Here is a 19,357-nt window from a genome sequence, read left to right as displayed (position 1 = left end):
TTAGGGCATATGAACAGGAATGGGAGGCAGAAGGATACTGTGGATCAATGAATAAATATATTGGCTTTACAAATGTACTCTATATTTCTTACTAATCTCATATTGGCTGCAGTACCTCACTTTTCGATTCTATTATCCTTTACTCCACAATCCTAACAGTTTAAAATGTCAGTTTGTCAAATCCTTTAAACGCAGAGGAGATTCCAAAAGAGACCAAGTCTTTGGGCTGTAACTGCCCATCAACTTTACTACCTTTCATAGTTTACCAACGCGCGCGAGTGTAAAACCTAGACCATGATAGGACTACGGTGGAAAAGGAAGGTGTTTCACTGAGGGTCCCGGCTGCCTTCTGCAAAGGCGAAGGTCGCGCCGGCCACGCGAGGAAATCTGCCTCGCTCACAACTAACAGGCGTACATCAACACTTCGCCAACCGAGGGAGCCCAAAATCACCGCAAGCCAGACGCTCTGTCGGCGGACACCGTGCACAGCACGCCCATGCGCACGCGCAGCCCCTCCCGAGCGTCCACTCGCGGTCTTTGCCCCGCCTTCGGACCGGAAGGAGTTGTTGGCGCTTCCGTTGGCCTGCGACCCTCTAATTGCCCCGGTGATGTCGTGGGTTCAAGCAGCCTCCTTGGTCCGGGGCCCTGGAGACAAAGGGGACGTGTTTGACGAGGAGGCAGACGAATCGCTCCTGGCGCAGCGGGAATGGCAGAGCCACATGCAGAGACGAGTCAAAGTAAACGTGGTGTGGACGGCGCGGGGTGCTGGGTTGTGGGAAGAGGCGCGGAGTTGTGAAGAAGCTGGGTCCAGAGTGGCCCCAACCTGGCCCGGCGCTGCCCTCTTTATCCCTAGGAACCCAGTCCGACCCGCGTCTTGCTTTCTCAATGGTTACTTGAAAGCGTGTAAAACAACAAGACGCGTTCTTTGAGAGCCTAGGGGGTGCGTTAGAAGCTGAGGACCGACCAAAATTAACTATGTCTAGACTTTGAACAGTTTGCAATTTGTTGAGGATCACAGGGAAAGGAACTGGGGAGAAACATACACTAACTATACCAATTATGGCTATCAAAGGACGTGTACGCAGTTTATATGGGTTGCTTGAATGGGTGGGGAGCCTAAAGTTAAGGAGTGGTGTTTATCAAGACACATTGAAAAGATGAACTAAGCATGCTGTCAGAGGGCAATAAGGGAAAACTAATGTGGAATACTGGTGTCTAGGTAAGGGAATATTAAAGTTGGTTTCTTTTTTATTTGTTAGATGTAAGTTTTTCATCTCTAATTTGTCTCACTGTTCATTGAAACTGAGCTTAATTTCTGTGTGCAGCCTTCAGAACCTAGTTCTGGGTGAGGACCAAGTAGTGAGGTCCACATCAACTTAATATATTTGCCAACCATTAAATTGCCGCTAAAGCTGCAGTTGGAAATCTACCTTGTTTAATATTTCAGTAAAGTGGTATTTGCTTAGCCCAAAAACCATGTTGTCAATTACAAAAATGCTTTATGTGAGACTGGGGCTATGCTAGTAAGTATTGAGCATCTTTTGAATGCTGTGGCACCGTGAGAGATGCAGAACGAAATCACTACCCACATAGCCTTTGCAGGTATTATGCAAAATTTCTGAAACCAGACTTCTCATCATCCTTTTTAAAACAATTTCCTCTCTGCTTTGCTCTGTCTTCTCACCCACCCACACCATTCCAATCAGTTGGCAAGAGCCCAGACTTGTAATTTTCCATGTATCCTTTTTGTGAATACATTGCTAACACTGGGTTTTGTTTTTTGTTTTTTGATCTTTTGAAGTGGTTAGAAAAGTTTGTTTTGTGCTTAGGATATTTTTCCAAGGCATCACAAGTTACACATCCAAATTCTTCAATGATAAAATATTTTATATTCTAAAGGAGAGGCCTTTAAAGAAAACTTGTACATTATTCTACTATAAATCTAATTGATTCACCTACCAACAGAGCCTAGAAAGAAAGAGACATTACAGAAATTGTCTACTACATAATAATCAGTTGATTCATTGTATTTATGGTTTTCCACCTTCTTGTAAGGTCAAAACTATGTATTCTAGCTCTTTAAGGAGTAAAAATACACTAAATGTCCCATCCTGTTGATTTCTACCTGTGAGATACCACACAATATTAGCAGTCAGGAAAGAACAGGAAAATATGAAGTTTGTCTCTTAAAAAATATAAAAATGTATGGTGAAACCCCGTCCCTACTAAAAATACAAAAATTAGCTGGCCGTGGTGGCATGCACCTGTAGTCTCACCTACTTGGGAGGCTGAGGCAGAAGAATCACTTGAACCCGGGAGGCGGAAGTTGCAGTGAGCTAAGATCATGCCAGCCTGGGTGACAGAGCAAGACTCCATCTCAGAAAATAATAATAGTAAATATATAGAGAGAGAGAGTTATGATTTTAAAACATCAAGCATTGCAGACTGTAAAATTAGTAAGAACTTTCAGTATGAGGCCAAAGATACATTTAAAACATATACAAGAAGATGTTTTTTCCTGAGTAGAATGCAAACTTTGTTTTATATTAAGCTTCTGTGAATTTTCAAAATGTAAACTACCAGGGCTTTTCCACATCAGACGAAAATCAGGAATGTTCACCTTCACATCCAAAAAGAAAAATTAAAAAAAAAATTTCAAGTAGAAGTTCACCAAGAATGATTTAAAATCTGAAATGAATGGCCAAAATTTTAAATTTTCAACAGACAGTTCAATTTGATGGATCTCTCATTAAACTTCAGTTTGAAACAACAACAAAAAATACTGTTTACTAAAACATAAAAAACACTTCCAGGAAGTTATCCAATTTGAAAAATAAAAAATGTAACCCATAGTAAGTAAGAAAAATACAAGAGAAAATCATTTATTGGAATCAAGAGAATACCATGGACTTAAAAACTTAAATCATTAGCTTATCCTATATCACCATGTGTAGAAAACTGTAACTAATTAATGTAAGATAGTTTTTATTAGTTGCATAACCTAAAAATACGAGGAAATTTTGGAATATATCTTTAAAAAGACCACTGAATTGTCACTGAAATATATATTTCTTGAGACAGTGGGCAAAGTTCCCGTTTATGGGAAATATCTTCCTTTTTTCACATACATGAAACTGAGAAAAATTATATCAAATGAGAAATATTTTTATCTAAAATCTTAAATACCCCAATAATGCAATACTTGGGAAATGTAAATTTTCAAAACTCAGACCTGAAACAGGTTATTATTAAACAAATATATATAAATCTTATTGTTTGGCATGATTTTTCAAAAATTAGAGAACTGTTTAAACCCCATACTGTGCTTAAATCATATTTCAAACTTACATACCTAGTGCTTTTATGTTCTGAATGTAGAGTCTTCAATTTAATGACAATCTAGACTGAACCCTGTAATATACAAGCAAGTCACAGTTCACTTCAAACCAAAAGGAATAATCAGTCTTCTGTTTTTATCAAAATCATGATATTAAGATAACTATACAATTTAACTAGGATTTATCTGTGGCCAGTGATGGACCCGGAGAGCATTGTCTTATGGCATTCTGTGAAAGTCTTTGTTCCTTCTTTACTTTTGGCTTCTTCTGAAACATCTTCTTCATCCGCCTCTTGTTCTTCCTCCAGTTTTTTCAAAGGTTGAGGAGATTCTGATAATAATTTTTTTGAAGGGTGTAGCTGTGGTCTGTGCCTTTTTGAAGGACAAAGGCAAGCCACAAATATCATACAGAGTTCTAATAACAGTCCAGAATGCAGAGTTGCTAAAGGAAAAACAGTATATGATCCCCACACTGGCAATCCAAGGTCTTCAATGAAGTAGTTATGGCAAGTCCTGATCCTCATAGATAGCTGAAAGAGTGCTGAGATACTACTCATCTGAACAGAACCTGGACCAAACCATGATGAAATGGGTTCAATACTCTACCACTGTTTATCACTTATAAAGTTTATGAAGTCCTTCTTAGTCCTTGGACTCTGAAAGTGCCTAAATTCACTATCTTTACAATGATAAATAGTAGGAAGAGCAGTTATTGTAAACTATTCAGTCAGTCCTGGCTGCTCTGTGACATCTACTTTCACAACATTAACCTCAGATATTCTCCCGATTCAGCAAAACTTTCACATTCCGGTTGAAGGTTTTGACAAGCAGGGCACCACGGGGCATAAAATTCTATCATCCAGTCTCCTTCCAGCAGCTCTGTCCAGTTCTGGTCCGTGATGATGTGTATGTTGCTCTGCCGCCTGTGGGTCCAAGGGAGCACCCCAAAGCAACAGTACCAGGACTGCCAGGGGAACTACAAGACTCCTGGAAGGCGCCATGTCTGCCACTTGCCCACCTCACAGCAAACGTGGCGGCCCAATACTAAGTTTTTTAAAAACTGTGATTATCAGTGTTTTGAAAATTGCCCAGTAACTCTAGACTTCAAAAGTGGATGAGTAATGATAAACCAGTAATAAACTTATGAGAAGCATAGTCTGCTTTAGTTATATTGTTATGCCATATTATGGTCAATAACACAGTAAAGGCCTAATTCATCAGCTTTCTAAATTGGTTCTGTACTTTTCTAGAAAAGCCTACATGTGGTATACTTGGTGTTAGTTACAGCTGCAGTTCTCCATTACTTATTTTTAGGAAGGTTATAGAGATGGAATAGATGCTGGAAAAGCAGTTACTCTACAACAGGGCTTCAATCAAGGTTATAAGGAAGGCGCAGAAGTCATTTTAAACTATGGACGACTCCGAGGAACATTAAGGTAATTTTTAAAGTCTAAATGCTGAATCATTTTAACCTCAATACTACCGGAGGATGTTTCTGTAAAAATAAAGTGTTTAAACTGAAGTGCTTTTCCTTGTGCTAAATACACTAAAGTGTGTCACAGAACATAGAATTATATTGCCTTCAAAAAGTCAAAATCGTTATCAGCTCATCCACTTTAATATGTGAACCACATATTGTCTTTTCGTGCAAAGAAATGGTAAAAAGATGTATACTGCTACCTGAACAATTACCTATCTCATTTAAAGGTCTTCAGATTTTGAATAAAACTTTCAATACTTCCACACAATATGACAGACCTCTAGACGAGAAGTACATGATGAAACTAGTTGGTAATTAAGAGAAAATTGATTTCATTTACTTTAGTCCTGAACATTGAATACTTGTCAGGATGCCATTACAATAATGGCATATATCAGAGCCAAGTGGTCAAATGATACACAGAGCCAGGAGCCTAGCAGTGTTGTCCTCTTTGATGCTTTATACCAAGCTTGTCCAACCAGTGGCCGGCATATCACATGTGGCCCAGGACGGCTTTGAATATGGCCCAACACAAATTCATAAACTTTCTTAAAACATTATGAGCTCTATGAGATTTTTTTCATGATTATTTTCTTTGTCTTTTTTTTTTTTTTGAGTCATTAGCTATCATTAGTGTTAGTGTATTTTATCTGTGACACAAGACAGTTCTTCCAATGAGGCCCAGGGAAACCAAAAGATTGGACACCCTTGTTTTATACCCTTTAAACTGCCCTTGGTAGAGAAAAAAAAAAAATGCTTCAAAACAGCACTCATTTTAAAGAAGAGTAGATGATAAAAGTTAACAAAACAAAACCGAAAAATTTATTGTGTTTGGGGTTTTAGAAAATCCAACTATTAGGAACCAGAATATAGTCTGCTACAGTAGGAAAATAGTCAATGTGAATATTCACATCATCAAGTTAATGTTATATAACCTTAGAAAGCTACTGCTGAATCTTTTCTATCAGTGGATTCTATTTTTAAATACTTTTCATAATCATTACTTTATGGCATGACTATGATATTAAATCTGTTAGGACTGGAAGAATTTTTACCTTTTTCAAAGAAATTGTTAGTAGTTCAGCAAACAATGTCTACTCTGTGACATAAGTCCAGGGAAGTGAAGTCTCTTTAAAACTTTTTTTCTCTAACCTTCATTCTTGATGGCAAGCAACTATATGCTTAGAACAATGGTTTTCCACTTTGGTTGCACCTTGAAACAAACTCTGAAACTTTAAAAAAAAAAGATACCCCCAGAGATTCTGATTTAATTGGTCTGGAGTATAATCTGGGCCCTGATAGGTTGCAGAGCTCTTCAGGTATTTCTAATGTGCATCCATGATTGAGAATTGCTAGTTTAGAAGCTGTTTAATGTCCTTAAAGAAGAAACTAATTTTTCTTTCTTGGAGTTGTATTCATCTTCAACAGATATTACGTAGTCATAAGAGAAAAGTATAAAATCAGGAAAAGTGTATATAGAGTTGTCAAAGAGGGGTTATGAATTATAAAGTTTTATGGTTAAGTCCAATTGATAAATAGTCTTATATTTTTAAGTCCTATTTTGCTATTTAACCCTTGTTTATATTTTTGTTTAGTGCTTTGCTCTCCTGGTGTCACCTTCATAATAATAATTCAACTTTGATCAATAAAATAAACAATCTTCTGGATGCAGTTGGCCAGTGTGAAGAGTATGTGCTCAAACATCTGAAATCAATGACTCCACCATCTCATGTTGTAGATTTATTGGACTCCATTGAGGATATGGACATTTGTCATGTAGTTCCAGCTGAGAAAAAGACTGATGAAGCTAAAGATGAAAGACTCTGTGAAAATAATGCTGAGTTTAACAAAAACTGTAGCAAGAGCCATAGTGGGATAGATTGTTCATATTTAGAATGTTGTAGAACACAGGAGCATGCACATTCAGAAAACCCAAGCCCCACATGGATTTTGGAACAGACAGCCGGTTTAGTTAAACAGCTGGGCCTATCAGTAGATATATTACAACACCTCAAACAACTATAAAATTATCTTCCCTTTTCTAATGAAAATAATGTTCAGAACGTTTGGTTTCCTAACAATCGAAATTTGTACTGGTTTCTGCATCAAACACCTCAACAGTAGGGTTATCCTTTATGGAAGTTTGAAATTAACACTATTGTCTTCAAAATTAACACTATTAAATGTAATATAAGCCTTTTTTCTTTGTCGCTGGTAATTTTTATGTAGTTTAAGATATGGTCAGAAATTTCCATTGTCATTGACATTTCCAAACTTGTGGTCAAAATGAATTGTTTTCAGACTCATTAGCAAAAGTGAACAAGAATTAAACATATTTAGAAGGACCTATCCCTACTTCTATATATATGTATGTAGAGATATATATATGTAGATATATATTGAAATCAAGAGACTGAAAAACTGAAGCAGTGTTTATGCTGTTGATTAAATGATTAACAGCAAAATAGTAAAATGTTCTGGTTTTGTGTTCATTAAAAGTAAGGACATTCAGTTTTGTGAAAAATATAGAAAATATATTTTATGCTAAAGTTCAAGGAAAATAGCTAGTTTTTCTAAGTAGTAAGGAATTAATAATGTTGCCTAACAATGTGCCAGATTATTTTAAACTGCAGTATTTTTCATATTCACATAGGAGTAAAACACTGACTTCTATATTACCTTGAACCGATATTCTTAGTCTAGCATGGACAAAATTAGATTCAAATTTTTGCCCCAGGACCTAAGCATATCAGAATCAGGGGAGGATTTCTCATCACTTTTATTCACCTGAAACACAAGTTTATATGAGATACCTGACTTCAAAGGCACTGAAATAATTGTCCCTCATTGGTAGCTTTAATTGCTCTTTTGCCCCTATTTATACCTACCATCTAAGCTGAAAGACAGGGATATTGAGATGAAGAATCTGACAAAGTATATCTTTTCAAGAGATTAAAAATGTATTACTGTGATCTTATGACCCTCCTCAAAGTTCACAGAAGAACATTAAGAAATGGAAGCAACAAATTTGAAATCAGAAAGCCATATTAAGTTTCAGGATTTATTAAAACCCACTGAAGATACCAGTGCCATTTGACAGCTGGCTAAAAAAAGTTCTATCTCTCCAGATGTAAAGACTGTTTCAGAGATTTACTAGTTTGTCTAGTTATATGTATCTTTCCATGTTTATGGACACAGCCAAAATCTCCACTCCACATGGAATATGGGTATTATAAGCAGCCTCTAAAGTCTTAATGTTGCTGTGCCGTGCATATAGATACGAACTACTTACCTCTAATGATGCATCTCAAGGCCACCCTAAGTCAAAATGTCATGAGTGTGGTAAATCTTGAGATTTTTATCTAAGCTTTTCCTGATAAGATTCCCTGAAGATAACACCCCTTGCCACCATTGGCTACATATGGTGTATTTGTACAGATTTTCATAGAAAATGAAATCAGGAGAATTAGCTAGTTGAGACTATTGGGTTGAAAACATCTCTTGAACTTGTTTTGCCTTTAAAAAAGTACAGAAGCGGCCGGGCATAGTGGCTCACACCTGTAATCTCAACACTTTGGGAGGTGAAGGCAGGAGGATCACTTGAGTCCAAGAGTTCAAGACCAGGCTGGGCAACATAGTGAGTCCTTGTCTCTAGTAAAATGAAAAAAATCCGCTGGGTGCAGTGGCTCACACCTGTAAGCCTAACACTGTGAGGCCAAGGCAGGTGGATTGCCTGAGCTCAGGAGTTCGAGACCCACCTGGGCAACATAGTGAAACCCCGTCTCTACTAAAATACGAAAAATGAGCCAGGCATGGTGGCATATGCCTGTAATTCCAGCTACCGGGGAGTCTGAGGCACAAGGATTGCTTGAGTCCGGGAGGTGGAGGTTGCAGTGAGCCGAGATTGCGTCGCTACACTCCAACCTGGGTGACAGAGCAAGACTCTGTCTCAAAAAAAAAAAAAAAAAAAGACAGGCATGATGTTAAGACCCTGTAGTCTTAGCTCCTTGGGAAGCTGAGCTGGGAGGATCATTTGAGTGCAGGAGGTTGAGGCAGCAGTGAGCCAAGATCGCCACACTCTACTTCAGCCTGGGTAACAGAGCAATACTCTATCTCTGAAAATATGAAATACAGAAGTTACTGGACTGCAGAGGAATGTTAATGGCATGCTCATTCTACCTGTGTTCCATGAACATGAGCCTTTGTACTAGAACCAAGAATGAAGGCAAAGAAAGCTTACTTGCCTTGGGTTTCTTGCCTTGCTTCACATGTTGTAGGCCTGCCAGGTCTTCCCATGAGAAGACCCTGCATAAGCATAAATGAAAAATGGTAAAGCAAGATTGCCCCAGAGCTGGCACAGCCAGAGTTTCAAGGCCCAGAACCCAGACATTAAACTGAGTGGTGTGGGTTCCTTAGAAACAAATTTCATCTAAAATAAGTTACTTCCAGGTGCTGAGGTTTTTAAAAAGGGTGGTAAGGAAGCCCACAGCACCACACTTTTCTGACATTTCAGTTACTAGAACTGTTGACACTACCAAAAATGTTGTGATATGTAGAGGGAGCAGGCAGCTGAATACATGTACCTGTGTCCTTACCTAATATATATCCTTTACACTGCTTATTAACTGCTTTGTGGGAAACCAAAATAAAAGCCTTCAGACAAGTCTAAGCTGTGATTCTTACCCTCTTCCAACTAAGGTTAGAGCTTTGTTCTTAGAACTAAGGTTCCAGTCTAAGATACAGGAGGAAGAGAGACAGAGAGAGAGAGAGAAAAAGAGTGTGTGTGGGTGTGGGTGTAGAGGAAGTGATCCACTGAGCAGGCTTCTTGTTCTACAGAAATTCCCAGATCTCTGTCATGACGATACTTCACCACCATAGTTGCCTTTCTTGCTTCTGCCCCTACTTAATGCCTTTTCTGAACAAACATGCTGGAGTAGGAGTCTGTCATCACTGTCTCAAATTCTTAACCCCTTATGCACTCTCCAGCTTTAAACTACTTTTTGCTAAAGTCACTTCAGCTTTTCACTTCAACTTTTTGCCCAGTGATGGGCAGCAGTCACACAACTGCCCATCACTGACTTGTTTTCAGCCCTACCATTTGTCTCCTCTCCATCATTGGACATGAACCATCTACTGATTATACATACAATCCCTTCTCCTTGTCTTCTCCAGCAACCCTTTTTCTTGTCCTGCTTATTACTATTCCCTATCATTTTGCTAACTCTCCCCCACTCTGACTGCTGCTTAGATGTAGGGATTCCCCAGAGTTTCACTGTTGGACCTCTTTGTTTTTATACTCTGACTGGATGGTCTCACCTATTAATGTCATCCCTGTTCATCCGTAGCTGGAAACCTTTAACTCTTCCTCTGCCTTTCCTTTGCCATCAACTACTTCCAATTGAGTTACTTTACATCTTTCAAACAGTTTGAGTCTGGCCTGCTTTCATTCTAATCACTTAGATTTTAATTAATTTGTGTACCAGCCTCATCACTAATGTCAGTACCTACAATCTAGTTGTCTTCCTGTCCATTCTTTCCCTTACCCATGTTATCTTCCCAAAACTGTTTACTTCCCTGACTTAAAACCTGGATTTATTCCTTCTTTTTTTTTTTTTTTTTTTCCCAGGTCTGGGCCCAAACCTGTTGAAGTGTTGGGCTCAAAAGAAGTGTTGTCAGTCTTCTTTTCCCACCTGCCTCTTTCCACCACACCATGCACACTACACTTCTTTACAGGCATTACTACAATGCTTTATGGACACACTAGGCTTACTCCCAACTTTGACTTTTACTCATTGCTGACTCCTCTGCCTGGAATACTCTATTCCACGTCCTTTCCCAGCAAATTCCAGTCACCCTCCAATGCCAGTTTATATTTCAGCTTCATCAGGCAATGCTGATTGCTCTTCCCAATGTTTCACCTGCATCACTTTGAATGCCTCTTCACATTTCTCCAGGAAAATCCCTTATTTAGTGTTAACATTGCCAGCATTCAGCATCATGCCCTCTACATAGATGCATAGGTGGTGCTTGATGAGAGAAAAAAAAAAATGAATCTACTAGCCAACATGGAAATATAACCAGAAACAAGATTCCAAAATACATCATGGTGTATTCTTTTGTAAATCTTTTTTTTTTTTTTGAGACGGAGTCTGGCTCTGTCACCCAGACTGGAGTGCAGTGGCCCCGTCTCAGCTCACTGCAAGCTCCGCCTCCCGGGTTCCCACCATTCTCTTGCCTCAGCCTCCCGAGTAGCTGGGACTACAGGCGCCCGCCACCTTGCCCGGCTAGTTTTTTGTATTTTTTTTAGTAGAGACGGGGTTTCACCGTGTTAGCCAGGATGGTTTCGATCTCCTGACCTCGTGATCCACCCGTCTCGGCCTCCCAAAGTGCTGGGATTACAGGCTTGAGCCACCGCACCCGGCCTGTAAATCTTTATGTTTGCTTTTTTTTTTTTTTTTTTTTTAAGATGGAGTTTCACTCTTGTTGTCAAAGCTGGAGTGCAATGGCGCAATCTCAGCTCACTACAACCTCCACCTCCTGGGTTTAAGCGATTCTCCTGCTTCAGCCTCCTAAGTAGCTGGTATTACAGGGGCCCGCCACCATACCCAGCTAATTTTTTATAATTTTAGTAGAGATGGGGTGGTCTCGAACTCCTGACCTCAGGTGATCCACCCACCTTGGCCTCCCAAAGTGCTGGGATTACAGGCATGAGCCACCACACCTGCCTTATGTTTGCCTTTTTAAAAAATGTTTATATTCATTTTGCATGTTAATAATAAAAATCCACATATCCAAACTGTCATTATCTTACACCAGGCTAAATAGTTACATTAAGATAATAGCATTTACCAGTCATTACAAATTTTACAATGAATAATATTACAATATAGCAAAATTTTAAAAGATACAAAATTATGTTTTAGTATAGTTTCAGCTACTAAGAAAGAAAGGACAGAAAGAAACTACACAAAGGCAAAAGCTAGGTGAAAACAAACCAAGATGCTAGTTTCTGGCAGGTTCCCTGGTGCATAGTTCTAATAACAGCAAGGAGCTGGAGGAAGAGGAGAGGGAAAGTAATGGCTAACGCAGATAGTGTTTACTACATATAGGCACTATGTTCTAAAAGCTTTACATATATTAATTTCTTTAATCCTTATAATAGCCCTCTCCTGCAGAGCTATTATTATGCCCATCCTAGAGATGAAGAAATCGAGGCACCAAGAAGGCTAAGTAACTTGTCCAGTTCAGAGCTACTAAATGGCCCACTTCAGATTTAAACCAAGGCAAGCCTGCTTCCAGAGTGTGTACTCAGGGTAGATGCTTACTAAATAATAACACAGTAGCAGTGACTGTGTTTAGAAGGGGAACTGTGAGCTATGTGTTTCCTTTGCTGTTAATTTCTACTTTTCTGTGGGAGGCCGAGGCAGGTGAATCACTTGAGGTTAGGAGTTCGAGACCAGCGTGGCCAACATGGCAAAAACCCATCTCTACTAAAAATACAAAAATTAGTCAGGTATGGTGGCAGGTGCCTGTAATCCCAGCTACTCAGGAGGCTGAGGCAGGAGAATTGCTTGAACCCAGGAGGTGGGGGTGCAGTCAGCCAAGATTGCGCCACTGCACTCCAGCCTGGACAACAGAGTGAGACTCTGTCTTAAAAAAAAAAAAGCCTACTATTCTGCATTTTTCAAGTCTTTCCCAGTCAGCACGTATTATGTTTATTTTAAAAATGTATATAATAGCCAAGCTATGTGTATATAGCTCACGCCTACAATCCCAGCACTTTGGGAGGCTAAGGTGGGAGGATGACTTGAGCCCAGGAGTTTGAGACCAGACCAGCCCGGGCAACATGGCAAAAGCCTATCTCTACCAAAAAAAATTAATAATAATAATAGCCAGGCATGGTGGCGTGCACCTGTAGTCCCAGCCACCAAGGAGGCTGAGGTGGGAGGATCACCTAAGCCCAGGAGGTTGAGGCTGCAGTGAGCTGTGATTGCACCACTACACTCTAGCCTAGGCAACAGAGTGAGACCCTGTGTCTAAAAAAACAAAAAAAAAGTATAATAACCAACAGTTATAAGGAACGAAAAATTTACCAGAAATTTGTTTACTATACATGTAGAAAAAGAGAAGGTCCATTGCCTACTAGGAGAGGAGAATATTATGTAGAAAGTGGTTTAGCACATACACTAAAGGAGAAACTAAATTCTCCTCGGACTTCTTAGACTTTCTACCCTCCAAACGGGAAGATACTATATGTCACTCATTTTGTGATGATGTGTCTAGCTTTTACATATTCCTATTCAACTCAGAAGAAGGGTGTTAGCTCACCTCTCACATATGTGCATATTGCTACAGATCTGCCAGAAAGAGCCAAGAGTCCTCAGTGTGTAACACTCCGTTTTCTTGTCCTATAAATAGTCTGCTCTTTCCAAAAAGAAGATCAGAGTACTAATCAGAAGTACCTACAGATTGAGTTCTTTGGAAATTGAATCCTGGTGCTTTCATGCGTGTGTATACAACTCACCACTGAGAGAGGCCTTGGACCTTTGGATCCTGTCTCTTTCGAAGAAGCTGTTGAGTTAGTTCACTGCCACTAGGTGGTGCTGGTGCACCTGATAAGTTAGTCCGTGTTTCATTCCTTGGTGATGTACCCTTTGCTTAGACCTCATAGTCCCAAGTACAAGAAGCTAGTGATTATCCCTAAAGCTATGGCAGACAGATTGAGCCATTTGTGAAGCTGAGTGGATGAGGAGAGCTTTTGGGGTATGTCAACAAATAAGAAATCAGGATCCTCCTGTTCTTGTTTAAATTCTAGGTTGAGAATTTTTCTAAATCAAAATAAATGATCAGTAAGAAAACCTGTTCAAAAGAAAAAAGCACCTTTTTTCTAAAGCTCTGAGGCCTAAAAGTAAACACCTAGAACCCAAAGCATGCAGCCTTCAATCAGAAGTCATGTAAAAATCTAATCTTACCTGCAGGAAGCATCTCTACTTGCAAGCAGGACTGCACCTAAACTGCTTCAAACAACACTTTGAGTTCATCTCTTGGTCTCACTCTTCAGCTCTCTCTCTCATACACACAAACACAACTTTTCAGGATGTAACCATAGGGAGAGACAACAACTTTGTTAACCTACTCAAATATATCACAACCCTTCTCTTTTTAGTCAACAAATGGACAACCAGGAAGGTTTTCCTCTCATCAAATACAACTCTAGAATAGTTAAGCCTGTTTCCTTATTAATGACCTAGTCCTCGTTATCTATGTAATATGGTTTTGTTATTTACAAAAGAAGTATACAGTTCTAGATAGTTTTTTAAACACAAAACAAATGAGTTGTCAAATCTCTCATAATAATGAAATATGAGTGATTTGACAATAGTATAATGATAGCTTTTGCCAATAAAGCAAAATGACTGAAATGAGGATATACTGTAAATAACCTGTAAATAAAATATCTTCTTTTTCTTATTTGGTGGCATTGCACAACATCTTTCTTCCAAAATCAGTTTCTGAAATAACCAAAAACTCTCTAACTTGTAATTAAAAATTATACCATAGAACAGCAAATTATTTGCTTATTAACAAGTAACCACCCTGGCATGGTGGCTCATGCCTATAATCCCAGCACTTTGGGAGGCTGAGACAGGTGGATTGCTTGAACCCAAGAGTTCGAGACCAGCCTGGGAAACATAGGGAGACCCCCATCTCTACAAAAAAATACAAAATTAGCTGGGCATGGTAGCACACACCTGTGGTCCCAGCTACTTGGAAGGCTGAGGCAGGAGGATGGCTTGAGCCCAGGAGTTCAAGGCTGCAGTGAGCCATGATCCTGCCATTGCACTCCAGCGTGGGCAACAGAGTGAGACCCAGTCTCGGAAAAAAGAAAAAACAAGAAAATAACCATAAAAATAGCTTTTTAAAAAGTAAAAGTTAATTTTCTTTTTCTTTTTTTTTAAGAGATGGAGTCTCACTCTGTCACTCAGGCTGGAGTGCAATGGTACAACTCCTGCTCATGGCAGCCTCAATCTCCTGGGCTCAAGCAATCCTCCTGCCTCAGCCTCCCAAGTAGCTGGGACTACAGGCACTACACCAGCTTCTGAGAACTGAATCTGTAGGTAGTTCTGATTATTACTTTGGTGATATTCTTTCTGGAAAGATCAGACTATTGATAGGACTACACCATGCCTGGCTAATTTCATTATTTTTGCTTTTGTTGTTGTTGTTATTGTTGAGATAGGGCCTCACTATGTTGCCTAGGCTAGTCTAGAACTCCTGGGCTCAAGCAATCCTCCTCCCTCGGCCTCCCAAAGTGCTTGAATTATAGGCATGAGCCATCATGCCCAGCCAAAAAAAAAAATGTAACAAAAAATAGTTATTTTAACTAACCATATAATTTTAATCTATCAGCTGTTTAGAAATTACTGCAATAGAATTGATTGTAGAAGGAAAACTCATTAATTCATTTGTAGGAGCAAATTAAAAGTATTTTCATTTAAAATCACATTGTTTTTTCATTCAAGCTGCCAAACGATATATTGTCTGTGATTTTTATCTTTTAGGCCAATATGAGGTCTGTATGATGTCTGAAATCTGTCACAGTGTTCACTTATGACCCAACCCATTTGTCAGCTTAGAGAGAATTTTTATTTCTGTCAGTGTGCTGGAACAAAGGATGGCCTTCATGAAAGGTAGCAGAAGCACTGAGGTCAGAGATGGGATTTCACTCAGCTATTCATCAGAGGCCTTGCCTCTTTAGTGTGAACATGATACTTCTGACCTCATCACAGGTTGCTTTTGCCTCCAAGGAAGTAACCAGGGACAACTTGAGAAAGTCAGGCAAAGTAAGTGGGCCATTGACAGATGGTGTTCAGCTGATGGAAAGAATGAATGGAGAAGCTAACAAAGAAAGATGCTGAAGATCAGTATAGCTTTTGATTTGGTATAGCAGAAGATGTATCAAATCAAAGCCATTTACATACATTTACCTAAAAATCCCACTCCTAGGAATTTAGTTAAAGGAATTATAAAGGTGATTTTAAAAACTTTCAGCACAAAGCTCTTTGTTGCTGCATTCAATCTAGATTAGAGAAAAATTAGAATAACCCAAATGATCAACAATTTTAAAAATTGCGTAAATTATTATAACATCCACTCAAAGAAATGTTGTGCGCCCATTACAATTTATCATTATGAGAACTACAGAAACAAGGAAAATGTTATATTTTTAAGTGAAAGTCATATAAAATGTTATGTATCCATGTGAACATATTATACAAAAATGTATATTTTGCAGATAAAACTCTGGGACTGCCTGCTCTTAACAAAATGAAAGTAAAGTTCTTTATTGCATTTGTCACAATATTGCTTCTGTTTTAAAAGAGAAAGACCAGTTTTCAAAACTGGGACAACTCTTAGCCAAATTGAGTGATTTTTTCATTAACTCTAGGGGAAAATGAATATCATACTTACAAGTCACTTCTCCACAATATCCAATAAGATACTCAGGCAGAACCTCAGAAAATTCTATGAGAAGTGACTGATCTTTAACTTAAATAGATTTGAAAGAGAATATGATATTTACAGAATTTATTTGGTTCTCCACATTGATTTGATTGTGGCAATAACTTTGGCCTTGTTTGCCATTATTTTGTACATGCTAATAAACAGTGTGCATATACGCCATGTACTTCCCAGGAGATTTGAGCCTCCTACTTTCCAAATGTGTAAGATCTATAAAATGGAGGTAATGGCAGTGATGTCATTGTTTCTGTGGGGATTACATGCAATAATGTACGTAAAGCACTTGCTTGGTGATTGCTTTGAAGCACAGCTTCATCACTTACAGGTCAGTTCACTTTCCTGTGCCTGTTTCTTCATCTGTCAGATAATAGAGCCTACCTCCTAGGGTTACTGTAAAGAATCTGCATATGTGGTGCACTTAGGACAGTGCCTGCTACATGTTCAGAACTCACTAGACGTTAGTATTATTATCATATTTTCTCCTGAACATCATACCTGCAATTTGAATAAACTGCAAGAATTTGAATAAGCTACAAGAGGTTTAACTGTCTTTACACAACAGCCATCATGAAACTCTGCCATGACTCAGACACAGCCAAGCTTCCCGCTGGCAGAACTAAAGGTAATTAGCATGATTTCTCCTCACCGCCCCCCACCCCATTATTATTTTAAAAGAAAACTAAGGAAGGAGGGAAAAGAAGAAAACGTTTTAAACATTTGCAAAGTTCATATAAAATTACACTTTAAAGTGGTGGTTATCAATAAGAGAGTTTTTGGAAACTCTCAGGGCATATTTTTTGTTTGCCAGAGTGATGAAAACGGGGTACTACTAGCAATGGTTATGGGGAGGAGATGCTGTATGTCTTGCAATGTCCGGGTCAATGGTAAACAAAAAAGAATTGCCCTCCATCCTTCATGACTTTCAAAGCCCCGGGAGATGTTCGTATAAATGAAAAATCTGTTTATAAGTATCGAAGCCTATAATCTAACTATATTTTAAATATAAACACAGTATTTTTGCCTTATTCTAATTTATTGCCTTTCCATATTATAAAATAATTAGGGTCTATCGTACTGACCCCTATTGACTCCTGTAGGGATGGCACTATGTCCAAGAGGCCAAAGAAGAGACCTGGTGCCAGCAAACGAGATGTAGAGTTTATTGAGGACTTATATACAGGAGTGGTCCAGTGGCAGTGGGCTGGACAGGAAGACTGCTATCATTTGTAACAAGCATATAGTTTGGCCAGGCATGGTGACTCTGGCCAGTAATCCCAACACTATGGAAGGCCAGGTTGGGAGGATCGTTTGAGGCCAGGAGTTTGAGACCAGCATGGGCAACAAAGTAAGACCCCATCTCAGCAACAACAACAAAAAACCGTGCAATTTATATAGCATCTTCACTTAGCACCTCCACCTAGTAGCCTCCACCTAGCAACCTCTACCTAGCAACCTCCATTTAACCCAAAACAAAGGGCCTCAGTTCCTTGCATGTCCTGCATTACAGGGAATGGCCCAGAGGTTCAAACGTCCTTCATAGATAAGGAGTGAATCTCCAGGTTGGCCACTCCCAATTTCTTAGGTGGAGACTCTGACCAACCCGTTCTTCTTAGGCCATAGAGTCATTCTCAGGCTATGCTTCAGTTATTATTATCAGGTATGTCTGCCATACAGGCTCCTAGTAAAATATTTAGATATTCAGAAACATTGTAGAAAATATTAGTTAGGAAAAATGAATATTTCATAATCCCACCTTTTATGGACCGAATTGTGTCCCCTCAAAATCCATGTTGAAGCCCCAGTCCTCAGTACCTCAGTAGGTGACTATATTTGGAGATAGGAGTGTGCCCTAACCCAGTCTGACCAGTATCCTTACAAGAAGACGAAATTTGGACACACAAATACCAGGGATGCTCATATACAGAGGAAAAAACCACGTGAGAACACAGGGAAAGTGGCCATCTGCAAGCCAAGGAGAGGGGCCTCAGATAAAAACAAACCAGCTGACACCTTGATCTTGGACTTCTCGCCGCCAGAACTGGGGGAAAATAAATGTCTGTTCAACCCACCCGGTCTGTGGTACCTTGTTATTGCAGCCCTGGCAAGCTCATAGACTACTCCTCCAGATTCTTCCAGATTTTTTCTATGTGCAGACTAGCAAATGGCACAATTTCCTTTTATAGAAATGTATTTCTTCAACAGATATTTATTAAATACCTACTATCTTCAGGAGGAATAGATACATTGGTGGACAAAAAGTTCCTACTGAAATGAAATCATACCAAATGTACAAAAGCTGCCTGCTCTTTTCACTTAAAATATATATCTTGCTGGGAGCGGTGGCTCACACCTGTAATCCCAGCACTTTGGGAGGCCAAGGCAGGTGGATCACTTGAGCTCAGAAGTTCGAGACCAGCCTGGGCAAGATGGTGAAACCTCGTCTCTACCAAAAATACAAAAGTTAGGCGTGGTGGTGTGCCCCTGTGGTCCCAGCCACTTGGGAAGCCAAGGTGGAAGGATCGCTGTAACCTTGGAGGTCAAGGCTGCAGTGAGCCTTGATCGCACCACCACGCTCCAGCCTGGGTGACAGAGCACGACCCTATCTCAAAGAAATATATATATCCTAGGTATCAGTCTATGTCGGTAAAGATAACTACCATTTCTTTTCTTTTCCTTTTTTTTTTGAGACGGAGTCTCGCTCTGTCATCCAGGCTGGAGTGCAGTGGCGATCTCTGCTCACTGCAAGCTCTGCCTCCCGGGTTCAAGCAATTCTTCTGCCTCAGCTTCCCGAGTAGCTGGAACTACAGGCACCCGCCACCACGCCCTGTAAGTTTTTTGTATTTTTAGTAGAGACGGGGTTTCACCGTGTTAGCCAGGATGGTCTCGAGCTCCTGACCTCGTGATCTGCCAGCCTCGACCTCCCAAAGTGCTGTGACTACAGGCGTGAGCCACCATGCCTGACCAGTAATGACAACTATCATTTCCTTTTTTTTTTTTTTTTTTTGAGATGGAGTCTC

General features: G+C 39.6%; 1 protein-coding gene and 1 pseudogene across 1 annotated transcript in view; one reads left to right on the top strand and one right to left on the bottom strand.

Annotated features, from left to right (window-relative positions):
• The first annotated feature begins 571 nt into the window (after nucleotides 1–571).
• Nucleotides 572–19,357, top strand: part of YAE1D1 (Yae1 domain containing 1) — a 48,552-nt gene continuing 29,766 nt past the window's right edge. The window contains 2 exon segments of the mRNA XM_011944504.1: nucleotides 572–737; nucleotides 4,652–4,773. Of these exon segments, the coding sequence (XP_011799894.1) occupies nucleotides 609–737; nucleotides 4,652–4,773 (251 nt within the window). The 5' untranslated portion in view covers nucleotides 572–608.
• On the bottom strand, nucleotides 3,513–4,689 carry LOC105513594 (annotated as a pseudogene).

Source organism: Colobus angolensis, unplaced genomic scaffold (assembly GCF_000951035.1).
Source record: "Colobus angolensis palliatus isolate OR3802 unplaced genomic scaffold, Cang.pa_1.0 Scaffold232, whole genome shotgun sequence".
Classification (NCBI taxonomy): domain Eukaryota; kingdom Metazoa; phylum Chordata; class Mammalia; order Primates; family Cercopithecidae; genus Colobus; species Colobus angolensis.
Note: the sequence above shows the minus strand (reverse complement) of the source record. Positions and strands in the feature narration are given on the sequence as shown.